At 39.4% G+C, this 16,467-nt stretch overlaps 3 protein-coding genes and 1 non-coding gene across 10 annotated transcripts in view; 3 read left to right on the forward strand and 1 right to left on the reverse strand.

Moving 5' to 3' along the window:
• The window catches only part of atg9a (ATG9 autophagy related 9 homolog A (S. cerevisiae)), an 11,106-nt gene extending 5,815 nt beyond the window's left edge, over positions 1-5,291 (forward strand). Inside the window, exons 12-20 of one of the 2 annotated variants that reach the window (XR_010911062.1) lie at positions 557-710; positions 1,193-1,372; positions 1,549-1,761; positions 1,888-2,120; positions 2,355-2,472; positions 2,589-2,859; positions 3,124-3,188; positions 3,337-3,482; positions 3,572-5,291. Coding sequence is in view for 1 of the 2 variants with exons in the window: in XM_067479866.1 (XP_067335967.1) it covers positions 557-710; positions 1,193-1,372; positions 1,549-1,761; positions 1,888-2,120; positions 2,355-2,472; positions 2,589-2,859; positions 3,337-3,482; positions 3,572-3,580 (1,324 nt within the window). In the remaining variant the exon portion in view is untranslated. The remainder of the gene's footprint in view (positions 1-556; positions 711-1,192; positions 1,373-1,548; positions 1,762-1,887; positions 2,121-2,354; positions 2,473-2,588; positions 2,860-3,123; positions 3,189-3,336; positions 3,483-3,571) is intronic. The other variant, XM_067479866.1, reaches the window with a different exon arrangement.
• A 312-nt stretch (positions 5,292-5,603) lies between these two features.
• trnak-uuu (transfer RNA lysine (anticodon UUU)) lies at positions 5,604-5,676 on the forward strand. Its single transcript has one exon. It is a non-coding gene; the product is annotated as a tRNA-Lys (tRNA).
• Positions 5,615-8,252, reverse strand: zgc:112416 (uncharacterized protein LOC550509 homolog). 2 transcript variants are annotated; one of them, XM_067479868.1, is made up of 8 exons: positions 8,142-8,252; positions 7,965-8,021; positions 7,798-7,855; positions 7,502-7,575; positions 7,151-7,360; positions 6,836-6,950; positions 6,602-6,747; positions 5,615-6,504 (listed from the first exon to the last, which is right to left on the reverse strand). In XM_067479868.1, exons 2-8 carry the CDS (start codon positions 7,995-7,997, stop codon positions 6,271-6,273), a joined length of 870 nt encoding a protein of 289 aa, XP_067335969.1. In that variant the 5' UTR covers positions 7,998-8,021; positions 8,142-8,252; the 3' UTR covers positions 5,615-6,270. The 2 variants fall into 2 exon arrangements, with proteins under 2 accessions (XP_067335969.1, XP_067335968.1); XM_067479867.1 differs by having other exon boundaries at positions 6,322-6,747; positions 7,151-7,575.
• A 779-nt stretch (positions 8,253-9,031) lies between these two features.
• The window catches only part of pcnt (pericentrin), a 34,230-nt gene continuing 26,794 nt past the window's right edge, over positions 9,032-16,467 (forward strand). For 3 of the 5 annotated variants that reach the window (XM_067479325.1, XM_067479328.1, XM_067479326.1), the window contains exons 1-8: positions 9,032-9,233; positions 10,508-10,537; positions 12,598-12,774; positions 13,161-13,304; positions 14,026-14,175; positions 14,277-15,205; positions 15,311-15,625; positions 15,988-16,369. In XM_067479325.1, the coding sequence (XP_067335426.1) occupies positions 9,186-9,233; positions 10,508-10,537; positions 12,598-12,774; positions 13,161-13,304; positions 14,026-14,175; positions 14,277-15,205; positions 15,311-15,625; positions 15,988-16,369 (2,175 nt within the window). In that variant the 5' untranslated portion in view covers positions 9,032-9,185. The remainder of the gene's footprint in view (positions 9,234-10,507; positions 10,538-12,597; positions 12,775-13,160; positions 13,305-14,025; positions 14,176-14,276; positions 15,206-15,310; positions 15,626-15,987; positions 16,370-16,467) is intronic. The other 2 variants (XM_067479327.1, XM_067479329.1) reach the window with 1 other exon arrangement.

Below are 16,467 nucleotides of genomic sequence, written 5' to 3' on the forward strand. Positions count from 1 at the left end.
CCCGAAGACTTAGTTCCACTATGGTTCAGTGGAGGGAGAAAGCAGGGAGCAAAAGTCAGTACAGCCTGCAGTAGCTAATTAGTGCAACTGTATAAACAAATAAAATGGCTGAAATATATTACTATTTCAACTTCATCACTGTAAAAATGTTTATAAATACCGATACATGAAATACATACTGTACAACAATGACTAGGTAAAAGAAAAAAAATCAAATACAGGTACTGTATGTTATCCAGAAGTCATTTCTTTATTGTATTTTTAAAACTACCCAGAGGTGTATTCCGCTTAATAAGTTTCTCCAGCTTATTCTGCTTTGTAACTGAGGGATGTAAGAGGATTTCCATCAGCAACTCCTGAGCCTTGTATTAGAAATCTGTATAAGCTGGGCTTTACCTCTACTATATTTCAATGCGGTACATTTAACCATCCAGAAAGGATTAAACAAACAAACTGCTGTCAGTACTTTCAACCAGTGACACAACCAATAAATGTTTATAATATTATTAGTGTCAGTAAACTTAACTTCTCGTTTTTGCTAACTCCCTCTCTTTAGGTCTTTTATTCCCGACCAGCACATGGTGTTTTGTCCCGAGCAGCTGTTGCGGGTCATCCTGGCCCATATCCACTACATGCCTGACCACTGGCAGGGCAATGCACATAGATATGAGACTCGTGACCAGTTTTCCCAGCTTTTCCAGTACAAAGCAGTGAGTATGACTAGAGGATGAAGGACAATGCATGGAATAAAAAGTAACATGTAATTATTGTTATTGACAACTTTATTCAGTTTATATATGCCAGTGTCAGGGCTCAACCATAGACATGTGTACTGGATGAATTAAATCAAATCAAGCTATTTCTGTAAAGACACACCTTACTCTTACACTTTTTGCATTCATATCTTAAAGCATACTAGTAAAACCACAGATTCCTTCAGAAGAAACAGGACTTTCTTCTGAGAATCGACGTGCCTCTACTTGTTAGAAAAGGGATACACTACCAGATTGTCACAGCTCGTGGTAGCTTTTTTTTAATGTATTTTTTTTTCTTGAAGTTCTTCTCCAACATTGCGATTAGAATGAATGTGCTGTTTTAAGTGATGCGTTCAGCATGCTTATAATTCGCTATCTGTACTCTACTCTGCTTTGTGAGCTTACAGTGTTAATCTTTCCCCTCTGTTTGTGCCCAGGTATTTATTCTGGAGGAGCTGCTCAGTCCAGTGGTGACCCCAATCATCCTGATCTTCTGTCTGAGGAGAAAGTCTCTGGAAATCATTGATTTCTTCAGGCACTTCACTGTGGAGGTGGTTGGGGTTGGAGATACATGCTCCTTTGCCCAGATGGATATCAGGCAGCATGGACACCCTGCGGTGAGGAACTGCCACATTAAGTGCAGCCTCTCAGACCTAAATAGATAAAGGCTTTTTAAAGTGTTTGTTTAAGGACTGTGATGTGTGCATTAGATTAATTCATTTAAGAATACAACATAAATAAATGCATTTGTGTGTTTTTTTCTGTGGGTTGACCCTCTCTCCTCTCTTTGTAGTGGATGTCTGAAGGCAAGACAGAGGCATCTATCTACCAACAAGCAGAGGATGGAAAGACAGAGTTATCTCTTATGCACTTTGCCATTACTAACCCTCAGTGGCAGCCTCCTCGGGAGACCACACATTTCATCAGTCAGTTGAAAGAGAGAGTGCACAGAGAGGCCATGGGGGTTTCTTCAGACACACATCCACTATCACTGTCAGAGTCTGAAGTACGTTGATAATCTGAACAGTCATGCTCAAGCGCCACACCGATCAGAAGTTAAATTTCAAAACATCTTTAGAGGTTACATTAGCAATCTCTTTCAACATACTCTTTTTCTGCCCCTCTCTCATAGCCAAGAAGCCTCATTGCAAACCTCTTGACAGGTCCATCTACTCTGGCCTCCGTCCATTTCGGCAGGGACAGCTCTTTGACTAATCATGCGGCAGCTGGCCTAAATGATGGGGCATCTGCCTTGCGCTCCCTTTCACCAATGAGCAGCAGTCTGCACCTGAGAGGCAGCTTCAGTGCAGCTCACAGGGCTGGCGGCCACACTTCAACCATGAGCAAAGCAATGGCAGGTTCTGGGTAAGAAAATACTTCACCTGCCTTATGTTGGGCTGCATCTTTCTATTAAATATTTCATAATAAGCTGAATGAAAGCTCAGAGTGCAAAATCTAATAGCACTTTTTGAAGGTTTTGTCATGAATAACGGTGTATAAATTATATTTTGTATTCTATATTTACGTCTGTATGCTTTTGCTCCACCCTCCTCTTCATGTCCTCATTTTCTCCACATTTTCTGCACTCTCCACCTGCAGGACTGATGCCCGAACTGTAAGCTCAGGCAGCAGTGCATGGGAGGGTCAACTCACCAGTTTGGTCCTATCTGAGTATGCTTCCACTGAGATGAGCATCCATGCACTTTACATGCATGAGGTAAGTGTCAATGTGCACAAATGTAAGAAGCGGGTATGTTGTTGTGAATTTCTCCATTTTGAAATCCACACATTATACCTTCAAACACTACCTTTTTATTTTTTATTTTTTTCTAGCTTCATAAACAGCAGTCTCGTGGTGAGCTGTCCCGTCACACATGGCACAGGCAGGAGAGTGATGAAAGCAGCGACAGCATTCCAGATGAAGTTAGAAGCGAACCCAAACCTCACTCTAGAAATTTCCCTCGTTCACACACTTTCCCTACCACAGTTCCCAGTCCTAGTGCCATTCCAACTTCAGCCTCAGCCACTGGCAGTACCACAATGGCCCAGGAGGGGGCAACATCACAGAGCAGCAGCCAGCGAGGCTTTAGTGGACCAAGTACAGGTATGTTTTTGCTTATCCCTGCATGTTCCACATTACATGGATTTTAAATTTATTGTTATTTAATGGTAATGGTTAGCCTTTGAACAGCAAAGCAATCATTTTCATTGGCTTCTCTTTTTAGATTCATAACATTAACATTATATAACAAAGTTGTTCCCTTTGTGATGTTGTCACGTTGTCAAGTTCTGCACAACTTGCAGCACCTTGTATTGTAGAAAAATACACATTTGAAAAACGTGTTTTTTTTTTGTTTTTTTTTTAAAGAAGAAGAAGAGATGGTATCAACAGAACAAGAAATGCTTCATTGCAGTGTTTACAGAATAGAAAAAGCAAGTGCTTTCTAAAGAACTATGGAGCTCTCAGAGTATTGATTTATTTCACAAAGTATAATTTATACCGCAGTATTTGTACAGATGTTATACAGATAGTGGTCACACTTTTCAACTACAGTGTATTTAATGTCTTTTTGTTTTGCAGATTCTTTTGGTGCAGGAGGAAAGGTGGTGAGGTTGGCCCGTGTCCCCATGGGAGGATGGGCCGAGGATGGTCAGGCAGCACCACGACACCACGAGCCACTACCAGAGGAGAGTTCAGAGGATGAAATGCCTCCTCACATACACAAGGTGCACACTGTGTTTTGTGTGTAACTGAGTTATTTAGTTATTTGCCTGTGTGCACTGCAAGTAATTTTTTGTTCTTATTCCCACTTTAGGTTGCATAACCCAGGCATGTGAAAAAGCACTGGTGTCCTATCCTCCATAGATACCCCAACAAACACCCTCACCCTTCACAGAAACTTTCTCCAAGATTGACCAACTTGATTTGAAACTCATAGAGATAAAAAACTGCAAAATGGAGTACCATCTACAAATACTCAAGTGGTAAAACCATTTGGATAAGTTAGGTTGATGTCACCATTGGCCCTTTAGAGGCAGTGAGCTTTGACATACATGACATATATGCCCATAAAGGCACACAGGGGAAATCTCTAAATATATATATCACGAGAGGACCTACACGATGAAGTTATTTCTAAAACGCTACACTTTTTTTATAATGTCAAAAGTTTGCATAATAAAAAGGCATATGTGCCATGTTATAAACAAACTTTATGATCACTCAGCATGTCTGGAGAAAATGTTATCACAAAGTGTGGTATCTGTGTCTGTAACATTAACAGCATTCAGCCTCAAAATGAGGTTGGAAAAACACAGACTTTGATTGTGTATATCAGTAGCAGGAGGCTGTGTACCCTACCCTGTGCTCTTTATTTCAGCTTGCATTCTGCCTTAGCTAAAACATATGAAGGCCTCAGCTAAAAAGCTCAACTGAAATTGTGGTATTTTACTCATCATGATTTTATTTTTTTTTTATGTCTTCCTGGGTTCCTTGCAATGTAAACTTCAAGTGGATTTTCTGAAAAGTTCTGAAACTGGCTCAGTTTGCACAAATAAGACGGTTGATTTAAAGAGAAATTGTGCACAGCAGGCTCCTATTCTGCACACATAACTGCACTGTGTAAATAAATATAACTAGGGGTAGTTACAGCAGTCATACAGAACAGTATAAGGCCAGCATTTTGTTGTGTAACGAGATTTTTTTTCAAGCCCATTTTAATCTGATGTCTCACACATTTTTAACATTCATTATATTCCGAAGTATGCAGTTTAAAGCATGTAATATTTGATCTGTGCCATACAAAGAGCCTGCAAGTGCATGACCATCATTCACTCATTGTTCTAAAGAGTTGTACTAGAATACTCCACAATAGTAACACAACCATGTACCATGACCATCATCCACTCATTGTTCTAAAGAGCTGTACTATAATACTCCACAATAGTAACACGACCATATACCATGACCATCATCCACTCATTGTTCTAAAGAGCTGTACCATGACCATCATCCACTCATTGTTCTAAAGAGCTGTACTATAATACTCCACAATAGTAACACGACCATATACCATGACCATCATCCACTCATAGTTCTAAAGAGCTGTACCATGACCATCATCCACATCCTGTTTAAAAACACCTCTTTTAAGATAGACAGTTATGCACTTAATTTCCAAATGCAGAGGGTGTCACTTAACTTGGGTTGTTTGTATGTTTTTGTAAATGCGTATTTTAATTATTTATTTGTCTGTCTGTTGAGGTTAAACAAGATTATTAAACAAGATTATTGCTGTTTGGGTGGGATAATGAAGCTCGGTCAGACTGCTGGACTCATAACATAGTCAAGGATGCAGTGATTTAGAGCGGCTGGATGAAAAGTTATTTTGATTGACAGTAGGATATTTTTGGTTTCTTTTATATATCCTGTAAAATACCATTTTGTACAGTTGTAAATTCATCCATTAAAGACAAGGCAATTATTTTGTGTAGACTGAAAAAAAAGTACAACAATAAAGATTGACTGAATATCTATGTTTCTGGCACGGGAAATTCGCTTTAGTATTAATTCATGACACATTTTATGGTTAAGTGTAATATTGACTGCGCCGAGTACGGAAGTTTGTAGCGTTAGCCGTTAGCTAGTGTAAGCTAGAATGTAAGCTAGCTTGCTAGTTTGTAGACTAGCTAGCATTAGCTGCAAACAGGAGGCTTTAGGGCTATGGAGACGGAAAGAAGTGTGTAGGCTGTTAAATCTCCAGTCTCATGGCGTTTAAAAATTATAAGAGCTCAGGTTGTTCTTATTAGGTTTATTCTTATTTCGTCGAAGACAACGTATTTGTCAGAGCCCGGATAGCTCAGTCGGTAGAGCATCAGACTTTTAATCTGAGGGTCCAGGGTTCAAGTCCCTGTTCGGGCGGTAATCATTTTAATTTCATCTTCTTTTTAGAAGTAACGCATTGTCTTTTAGTTTTTTATACTAGAGTCTATTCAGCGACATGCACCGTATTAAACAGTGTGCTTTTTGTTCTCTTTGCTCTTGGTTACTCCAAAACACTTTAGAGAGAAATCCTATACTCCCCTAGATTTTGACAGTTTTTGCCTAGTTTGCAAATGCAGATTGTTATTACATAAAATAAATCGACTAATAAAATAGCAAATTTCACTAATTAAGATTAGTGAAATTTGCAGAGATTCCTCTTTTTCACCACCTGTGCTGTTTTATTATACTGCAAGTCACTAAATAACAAAGATCAGCCCTTTTTTCAATTTGTAGACACATTTCTTTACTATATTTCTACATTTAAAAGTTTAAGTTTACCACACAAATGTGAAATTAGTTAATGGTAAATATTTCCTTTATTATTAACCATACAGAATTTTATTTGAATAGAAGAAGTTTTCGAGAATTCACAAATACAATTCTCAGAAATAGGATTGGTGAATTGAATTCTCTCCTTGAATCTGTCTTTTAGGTAAACTTGTGAAACAAACATGGACTAGTACATTCACCTTACACATTGAGTGGTGGTAATGTTGTAGCTGATGTTGCATGGTTTAAGGAGGGTACTTGTCCTCTTGCCTGTCTATCTTGGATGGATGACATCCCTGGTAGCCATGTGGGGTAGCTGATATGAGGCAGCTGTTGTACTCCAGGGGTAGGACCATAGTGATGATGATGATGGACAGCATTACCTCTTGGTTTCATATCTGGCCTTACAAAAATAGGGTTTGCCTGGTAACAGTCCTGGTCCAAACAGTACAGATTTAAGACTTGATTTTGTAAAAGTTGAAACTTTATGTTTTATCTGTGCTTGTTTGTGACAGACAAGGTGTGTGCCTACCTGCCCAAGACAAGAAGAATGGGTCGCATAGTGACTGGGTCCTCCAGGTGGTGACACACTCATCGGAGGCATGGCTTTCAACATCATGTTATGCATTATTATCTGATGCATCTGGGCATTTTGAATTAACATCAGTTCCACCATGTCTAATGTGAAAAATCATGCATACACATATACAAATATATGAATACAAACACATTCAATTAAGATATATCTCTATTTGCTGTTACGTACCCTCCTTGATGCTGCTTGAGCGTGGAGCAGGGTATGGCTGAGGTGGGGGAATCTGAGTAATCAGAGGTTGCTGTTGTGGCAGCTGTTGTATGATGGTGGTAGGCTGCTGGGGTAGCTGAAAAGAGAATGAAAGGAATAAAGAATAATACTTCCTTTGCATATTTAATTGTGCTCACTCTGTGTAGTAGCATCAGTATGAATAACCAATAAGAATGGATGGTCAAAAATAGTATAGAAGAAGGGAACAAGAAGGTGGAAAAGAAGATTGACTATACATATTTGAGTGTTTTGTAGGATTGATTCTGAGTGTCTCACAGTTTGTTGAATGATGCGTGGAGGCTGAGGCATAGCAGGTGGGGGAAGAGGGAGGTAGGGCAGTAAAGGGTCTGAGTGGTGGATGTTGTTGGGTGCCATGGGTGGGAGTCTTGGGGGCAGCTGAGGAGCAGTTATGAAATGTGGCTGGTATTGTCTTTGTGACCCTCCCCAGGTGTGAGGTCTGTTAAGGTTTTCTAACATGTGCTGCTCCTGCATAGAAATAGGTGAGAGGTGAAGCAAAAAAATTTCAGACATTTTTTGAATGCTTCTATTTCTTGGGCTTGTTCTGTAACAAATGGACAAATAGATGTGTATAATCTTGGAACAAAGAGAAAATGACTTTGTACCGACCCTTAGTCTTTGTAGTAGGGCCTGCTTCCGCGTCAATGCTCGGTGCATGGCTTCCATATGTCCATCATAACTCACTGAACAGACAAAATCGTGTTCTCAGAAACCAACCCTTCAACTTAACAACTGTGTCTGCTACCTCAACTTGGTAAACATAACTCTATGTGCTTTTTCCAACAGCTCCCATAATGGAGTTGCATGTCTATAATGGTTAAAATGAATGCATCAGTCAAAGCAAGGAAGAAATTACCATCCACAGTTCAAAATTCTCCATTACAAATAGTTATTTGTTATCTTACTTGCAGACTGGGCGGATTCTGCCCTGTTGTCCATGTTGTGCTTTTTGTTTCCCAGTTTCTAGGAAGATTTGTATAAAATATTATATTGTTTTATAAGTGAAGGGAGCTCAAACAGCCTTCTATCTGTATGTCCACCACTAAGAATTGTAGACCAACCTCTCACCCACCTTCTCCAGCAGTTGAAGTTTGAGTCTTATCATCTGATCCACCACAGAACTGCCATCCTAAAAGACAGGAACACATTTTTTTTAGAATATTGTTGTGTACTGGATTATATTATCTTGTTAAAATACTAAACACAAACATGCTGACATGTAGTTCATTTATTTTAATATATTATTTACCTGAAATCTTTGAAGAGCAACAGAAGAAGAAACACAGACTTTGTGTCAGACTGTGTTTGATTTAAGACTAAAGCCACACCATGGTTGCCATGGGACATACTGTTTATGACTGCCACTAATCTGTGACTTGCACTTGCTTACTTTCTATACTGAGAGGGGGTATGAGTCTTACATCATCAAATAAACTTACCAAATTAACTCAGATTGAATGTTCTGTTTGTTTATAGTTATTTTGATAGATTAAATACAGGGGTATGACTACAGGCCATGCTAAAAATAACATTATTTTAGTTATGTTGAAACCAAACAGAATAGTCTTATTTAGAGCAATAGTTTTTTAATTTCATAGCTTCGGTATACTGTGGAAGCTATTGTTATCACTCAGCTTTATTTAACACATTTTATTGTAACTGTGCCTTATTGTATTTAGCGCTGTTTTAGACACTGTAGATCTTTAGATATTTTTAACATAATATCATTAGGAAGGCATCCTGTCAATTTAAAATTCATTTTGCAGTTAGACAAATGACCAAACAAAATACAGCTTCTTCAGTGAAGAGGAAAAAAAAAATCACTAGAAACTTTCACATTAACTGTGTGGTTTCTTTCATAGCCAGAGATACTCATCGGCACGGTGGAGGATTTTGTACATTTACTTTAAAAACATAGGAGTGGAGGTTACACACGATCCTGTTCAGATTGGTTACAAGAGACGTCAGTCTAAAATTTGACATTACATTCAGTCATGTAAATGGCCAGTAAAGAGCGCAGTACTATGCGGGAATATATTTAAGCTACTTAAACACCATTGGCTGAAGATGTGGAACAGAATGATTTGATTTGTCCGTTCAGTCAAGGAAACTCGATAAGGGCGGAGTTGAAGTGACTTGGCGGCCATATTGAATATTGTCTGTTGACAGTTGTGTCTAAATTAGGTTCAAACATTTTGTTTAGCTAAGTATCTTTGCCAGTGGATGTCTGTTTCCCTTCTTAAGTGCATTAGATGCTGTTCCACGTTTTTAATGGTTTTGATTGAGTCAAGAAATGGATGAAGATGAACGACAGAGGAAACTAGAAGCAGGGAGAGCTAAGGTTTGTGGCTAACATCCATGCACGCTAATATTAAATGCTAGCACTTAGCTAACTCTTTTGTCGTAGCTTTGCGTTTGTGCTGTGCTACCGTTAACTACTCCCACCCCCCCACCCAAAAAAAATCCTGTATGTTTTGATTATTGTTGCTTGTATTCTATTTGCTCAAAGTTATATTCAGGCAAAACAATTGCCGCGCAAATGTCGCAGGCTTATTATTAACTATAGTAAATGAAACATAAGCTAGCCAATGATAAGGATGACATATTGAGTTATATCTTGTGGACTGATGCATTAATCACTCCACATACATGGAGTCCAGCAGAGATGAAGATGCACTGAAATGCAAAGACAACCTCGTGGTTGCACGTTTAGCTGTAGACGAAACCGTTGCTAACGTTAACATATTGACATGAATATTTTAAAAGCAAAGTTTTTTTCATTTTCACTTTTCATCATAGTTTTTAAACGTATTTTGGCTCAAAACTTGGTGGTGTTCGTTCAATCCCCCCCCCCGTGAGTTCAGGGTCGCCCCTGCTGATCATTTTTCCGCATGTTTATATGGCACACTTCCTGACGCAACTCTGCCCAAATTCTGCCGGGATTGGGACGGGCACTGGGAATGGGCTGTTGGGGGCTCAGTGTCTTGCCCAGGGACACTTTGGCATTTGCTCGGGAAGGTGAACCTCCGAACCTATGGTTGGTAGGCAGCCAGTCTACCATCTGAGCAACTGCCGCATTCTACTTTGTGCGACATGATATACAAGCACAGTTTTCGGCCGTGATTACGACTTTGCCTCACAGTGCACAGTTACTTGACATCCGTGAAATCATTAAGCTTCCTTACATTTTTTCTTATAGTAGTTGACCATTTTCTTAATGTTCCTTTTAACTCCCCACATTGGTGTTTACAAATGGGTTCAATATTCTAAATTAACAAGCTCGATGTCCCATGTAAAGACATAGGGATTCTACATTGGAGGAAAAGTATCCTATATGACACTGTGGACCTCTCTGAATATGGAACAAGCTGCTGTTTTTAATTAATTAGGAGGCCATCTGACTAATGTGTCTTCAACAACTTCCCCGGTATTAAAACTAGGCCATGTTATCTAATACACTATCTGTTTAGAGTAGCTCAATGAATCGCATTTGTGAGATGATTTAGTTCACCTCCACCTCACTGATGAACATATTAAAAAGATGTTTTAGTATAATCTTGTTCATAATTATATTAAAAAGTAACTCAACTGAATTCTTGACATTTCTTATAACAGAAGTTCACCATCATGCCACGAAATCAGTCGGTAAGTATAGAAATTGGTGACTGACAAAGACATTTGACTTTTAATGGGATTTCTGATTTGTGGACTGTTTTTTTTACCCTTGTTCTTTTTTTATCTGCACTGGGAAATCGGGGACCTCTTTTGCTTTTTGCACTACAGTGTGATTGCTATCAACCTCTGAGATTTAAACTCACTGCTCTTTAAAGATTGATTAACTTTAAAAATTTAAAAGTATGTAGACCTGACAAAAAAATCTGCACTTAATTGCATATGTACACTGTCATGCTGGTAGCAGGCCATCAGGTGGTGCAGTGAGCACATGGGATTTGGCAAGGGTGACTGTTGCTCTTGCATTTTACACAAACGGTGTTGCTATGGTAATGCAGTGCTGTCAGTTTCTTCTATTGTTTTTGGTGCATCAGAAAGCTCTGATTTCACTGTCACATTGAAATAATGGGCTGTATATTTAAAATGTAATGCAGAAAAGCACAAAAAATTGGCTGCTATTAGACACAACAGCATGCCTCAACCCTGTATTTAAATTGAACACAACTGCATTCAGGCTAGTATAATGTGATTTGCCCACACTGAGCTTCAGCCAGCCATTAGTCAGACTCTCAATAGTGCAGAAGTAGCCTTTGGCTTACTAGCTCATCTGCCTTTGTCTTTTCTTAAACATTTGTTGCTGCAGGCAGAGATGGTGAATAGGCTGATAGAGGGACATGAAGGGTGGGGTTTCAGGTGATAATATATAAGAGACAGATAAATGATATTAGTAGGCAAAAGAGATGGTAATAATTATTTTCTTGGTTTAACTTGCTTTTAGCAGTCAACATAGTGAGGTGCTGTAGTCATGGGTGCACTGCATACTGTTAAATGGGAATACAAAGCAAAACCTGTAATGCTTTTTCTTTTATTATAAATAAACACGTAATATGGCATCAGATTAAATATTGGCACACATGCATAGATAATGTTGTCATGTATATGACCCATTACACAAAGCAACAAGTAGCTCGTCTGAGGACATGTAGTCTCAAATTGAATTGAGCATGCACACTCTGATGCTGCTTGCCACACACAGAGCACTGTCTCCTCCTCTCTCTGTGAATGCTTCTCCCAGTCTCCACCCTCTTTACTTAGTCTAGACACATGCCATCCACTAGCCAGAGTTTGTGGATCCCTCTGCTCTGTGCATTGGCTACAGCAGAGATTTAGGAAGAGGAATTAGGCCAAGTGTGCTGTTACCTACAGACTGCATGATCTACATTTTAACATTAGAGCAGCTGTCCTGATGAGGAGGAATTGCCAAGTCTGACCACGAGCAAGAAGGGAGTCATTATTGAGATCAGTTGATCATGGAGGCCTTCATGAGAGTCTCTCTCAAAAATGTGAACTGCTATTATCTGATTTGAGCTGCATAAAGGGGAAGAAAGAAAAAAGAGGAGTGCATTGCACAGTAAAATGGCCTGAGGTGGATTTGTCAAATTGGTTCCTATCGAATTCAAGTGGCCTGTTGGACGTTTTTCACTGGGATTTAAATTCTCAGGGCCCGAATCTTGATACCTGTTGATACTTGACCTGTCATGTCTTCAGATAAGAGTTTATGTTGCTTCTCTTGGATTTTGAATTGCTTACAAACTGAAAAATGCAAAGTGGCTGAGATGCTTGTCCAATGTGCCACTAAAATGTCTTGTTTGGTATTGTGAGATTTAAAAATGTATAGCAGTATCACCTCTTCTTGAACCTTCTGCACTATTCTGGGGGCAAGTTTGAGATTTCTTTTTTCTTCGCTGATCTGTTTTTGCCGCACAACCCCGGAGTCCTCAAACTAAGGGCTTCCCATCTTTTGTCATTTCTAAAGAAATGAATATTTGCTCATTTGGTCATGTATTCATACATTGTCTAATGATTTCAGAATTATGATTTAATCAACTTTTCTTTTTTCAACTTGGACTATAAATCTGGACTCTAGTTCTCTTTCACATTTGACCCCTGAGGTTCACCATGCTCATAGTGTGGTGGTGCTCAGTGGTGCTGACGTATGTGTCCATTTATGTTTCGCTGTCCTTCCTGCGCAGCTTGCTAGCTTCCGACAGAAGCGGGCGAAAAGCAACAGTGCGGGGGCGGCGAAAAAGACGCAGAAGAGGAAGGGCCAGAATGTCACGCAGAATGACAGCTCAACGCAAGACGACCACATAGAACCAGCACCTCAAGCGGCAGATAACCAAGAGCTGGAAAGCATAGTAAATCGTGAGGTACATCACTGATCACATAGAATATCAGTAATAGTTAAAGGAGAAACTGAAGAAATTTGATTTGTGTGTACTGTAAGAGTATCAGTTTAATTAAAATGACTACTGATTGTCACATAGATTTTTTTACTGCATAACATAACTATTTATTCATGGGTCACACTACATGATCTCAGTGAACATACATTAGAGAAATGGGTCACTAGTCATCATTTTGCCTCTAGGCCATGTTGTCATAGCAACCATGCCAGGATTAACTGTGGCACTGTTTACTGTTGTTTTAAAGGGAAAGTTCATACACAGTAATAAAACTGTATATCCGTCACATGCATTGCACTGGCAACTTTTTTTTTAAAAGGTGCTAAAATGGACTAATATTAATCCTTCAGGAACCCCAAATAACAGAGAAATCAGAGGATCAGCAGAACCAACAAAGGAAGGATCAGCCCTCCATTCTGGAGCAAAGTCCATCCCCCTTGGAAGAGTTGCGAGAGGAGGAGTTTCTCGCCTTTACTGGAAAAGAACAGCTCAAGGTAAACAGTCAGTGATGTAAAATTACATCTCAGTCTTGGATTTCTTTAAATTATACTAGCATAAAAGACTAATATATTTCATGAGCCGCAATTCATTATTTTAGGGCCATTTCCTTTGCAAAAATGTTTCCATTTGGTCTTTAAGAACACCAAATCTATCTAACATAAGGGAAGGTTTGATGAATGCAAGCCTTATAATCCTGGGCTCTAAAGTTGCACTGTGGGTTTCTGTTTGGATAAAAACGTCTGCTAAATGACTAAATGTAAATAAGGCAACAAAACTGATTACAAATCACTCTTACTGTTGACATACCATGTCATAATGTATTCGTGTGTTTTTCGCATTCAGTTTTGAGGTCCTATTATGGAATTACTGTATGTAGGGTTAAGAGGGATTGTTAATTTCTGTCATCACCAGCCCATGGGAAATGTAACAGGCTCCTTATGCATGGATGTTTGGTTGCACTAAACTGAAAATGCAGCATTGCTTCAGTTGTGTAAAAAGTAGAGTTGACTCTATTGATTCTATGGAATATTGAATGTAATTTTCAGCAGTGTTACCAGGAGACTGGTGATAAATTAATTTAAAACGTTTGTGTAGTATTGCAGTTTGTTATCTTGCATGCTGTATTCTAAGGGGTGCTGCACTACACCATAGAAAATCTATGTGCATATTTGAGTATATGCTTTTTAAAACTGATCTATTCCTTTACATTTGCAGCAGTTACAGCAGGCTGTGGAGGAGCGTAATGAAATAATTGCCAAACTCAGCTCCAACCTTCAGCAGGCCCTTGCCAGTAGAGACCAGGTACAGCTGGAGGCACAGTCACTTGCTGGACAGATTCAGGCACTGCAGAGACAGCTCCAGCAGGTAATTCAAGCTCAAAGCTACATCTGTGACATCACTATGCATTTTGCAAGTCATTACGCAACAACTAAACTTGCATATTCTTTGAATTGTCTTTCTTATAGACGAGCATTGATTTTCTGCGAATCAAAAGTCATACAGGAGCTGAAGTCTCTAAAACTCCTAAAGTGAAACCCCAGCATGGCCTTTGCTCCCAAGATGGAGAAATCAGTCAAATGGATGTACCATCAGAGGGCTCAGGAAGTCAAGGACCTGGCTCCTATTCTAGTTTTGAGGGCTCTGGCAGTGACTCTGAGGCAGACTCTGTTCTGGATAAACTGAGGACTGAGCTGAAGGAAGAACGTGAGAACAGCCAACGCATATATGCTGAACTAGTGGAGGAGATGGAAAAACACCAACATGTTCTTAGTTTACTGGAGAAAGAGAAGAAATGCAGGGAAGAGGAGCAAAAAGAAAGGGAAATGCAGCTGCAAGGCCTCCAGACACAGTTGAGCCAAGTCCAGTCCCAGTGTCTTGAGATGAAGCAGTACAAAGAGGAGAAGGAGAAGCTAAACAGGGAAGTGCTGGAGCTGAGGAAAAGACTTCACGAGGAAGAAGATGCTGAGAGAACACTTAATGAGAAGGTGGTCAGCTCTACTTTTTATCTCCAGGATCTTGAGGAGGAAAGACAGAGACAGAAGGAGGAGATAAGTAGGCTTAAAGAGAAGCACAGTGAGGAAATGGAGAGAATCAAGCAGTTGTTGGAGGAAAGGGAGAATGAACTGAAGATTAAAGAAGAAGAGGTCATAGGACTCAAAGATTCTAAGAATCGTAAGAACCAAGCAAAAGCTGGTTTGAGCTGTAATGACATGACTGGTATAAATGAAGCCAATCTGGAAAGTGAACAAGACCAGGACAGTAAGAATGGATCAATACCTGGAGATATTATGATGGAACGCTACTTTTCTTCAGTTCCCCTTGCACACTCACAAGTTTCTGTGGTCAGTGAAAGCCTTGAACACCACAGTCAGTTAGACATTTCTGCGGAATACAGGTACAAAACTATGCTAATTGTGTGTCTATGTGTACATATAGAGTGTGTGGGTGTGTTTCTGATTCATGGGTTTGTTAAATATAATTTTGTTTCTGTTCTTTACAGTTTTGAGCTGAACAGTGAACTGTTAGAAGATGAGCCTCTGTTTTCAATTTCAAACCGTCCTCTTGAAGTAGATGAAGAGGACCCCCACAATATTTCTAGTCCACAGTGCTACGATCCTGTAGCTGATAATGCCAGTGGTCTTGAGATGAGTAAACTGTCCGAGCAGCAGTTTGAGGGGACAGACCTGGAAAAGGAGCTGCTGAACCAGCAGTGTGGGGAGCTCCGAGAGGAGCTTGCTCTCAAGGAAAGGGACTTGAATGTGTTAAGGGAGGAAGTTATCAAAAGTGCTGAAGATCTGGAGGAGGCAAGGAGCAGGTAAGGTTTATTCAGAGTATGTTGATATTTAGTTATTAATTTAGACACATCTGTTATACATTTCTTCTCTGTACATTGAGTGTATATTTTTTGTTCCTTTTTCTTATGCTTACATTTGGAGTTCAAATGTTTGTCTTATCAGGTGAAGTTTTAAACCACAGTGCATGTTTTTTAATCTGTCAGTGATTTTTACAACAATTGGTTAGAATGTACATGTAAATAGTTTTCAATGACTAATGTTGAATGCTCATTTATATACTATAACTTCTATTTATATATTGCAAATTGCTTTGACAGACTACTCAAATAGTCAAATAGTTTTAAATTTAAATTTAAAAATTTGTAAATCTTTGTATGTGTAGGTGGGCCCAGGTAACAGAAGACCTCAGACAGGCTCTCTGGGAACTGGAAGAGGAAAAGGAGAAGAGGAGACATGTTGAGGAGGAGATGATCTTGAATACCCATGAATATGAAAACCTGAAGAACAAACTTGCTGCCTTTACAAAAGAAAAGGAGAATGCAGTAATGGAAAAGGAAGCTCCAGAAACTGCTGTGCTTACCTCTGATTTGTCTTTACTAGAGAAGCCAGATAAAGTGGTAGGGGGGCTGAAGGAGACTGCACTCCTGTCTCATCAAAAACAGCAGGAGCTGCTGGTGTTGCCTCTGCAGGAGATGAAGCAGAGTGCAGAATGTGCCAAACGGAGCCAAGGGCTCAGAGATGATGACCAGCTGCCAGCACTACAGGTATATCTGTAGGGTATACAGGAATGACTGTGTTAACAGAATAATAATAATGTAAACACTAGTGTCTGGAAAATAGTTTCTACAATATATTATACAGG

Source organism: Channa argus, chromosome 16, assembly GCF_033026475.1.
Source record: "Channa argus isolate prfri chromosome 16, Channa argus male v1.0, whole genome shotgun sequence".
Lineage (NCBI taxonomy): Eukaryota > Metazoa > Chordata > Actinopteri > Anabantiformes > Channidae > Channa > Channa argus.

Bases quoted from the DNA above. Each gene is read 5' to 3' on its own strand.
- zgc:112416 (XM_067479867.1), bottom strand. From the start codon at position 7,997: ATGATAAGACTCAAACTTCAACTGCTGGAGAAG. The intron at 7,856-7,964 runs GTGGGTGAGAGG...AAATCTTCCTAG, and splicing joins AACTTCAACTGCTGGAGAAG to AAACTGGGAAACAAAAAGCA. The intron at 7,576-7,797 runs GTAAGATAACAA...TTGTCTGTTCAG, and splicing joins AGAATCCGCCCAGTCTGCAA to TGAGTTATGATGGACATATG.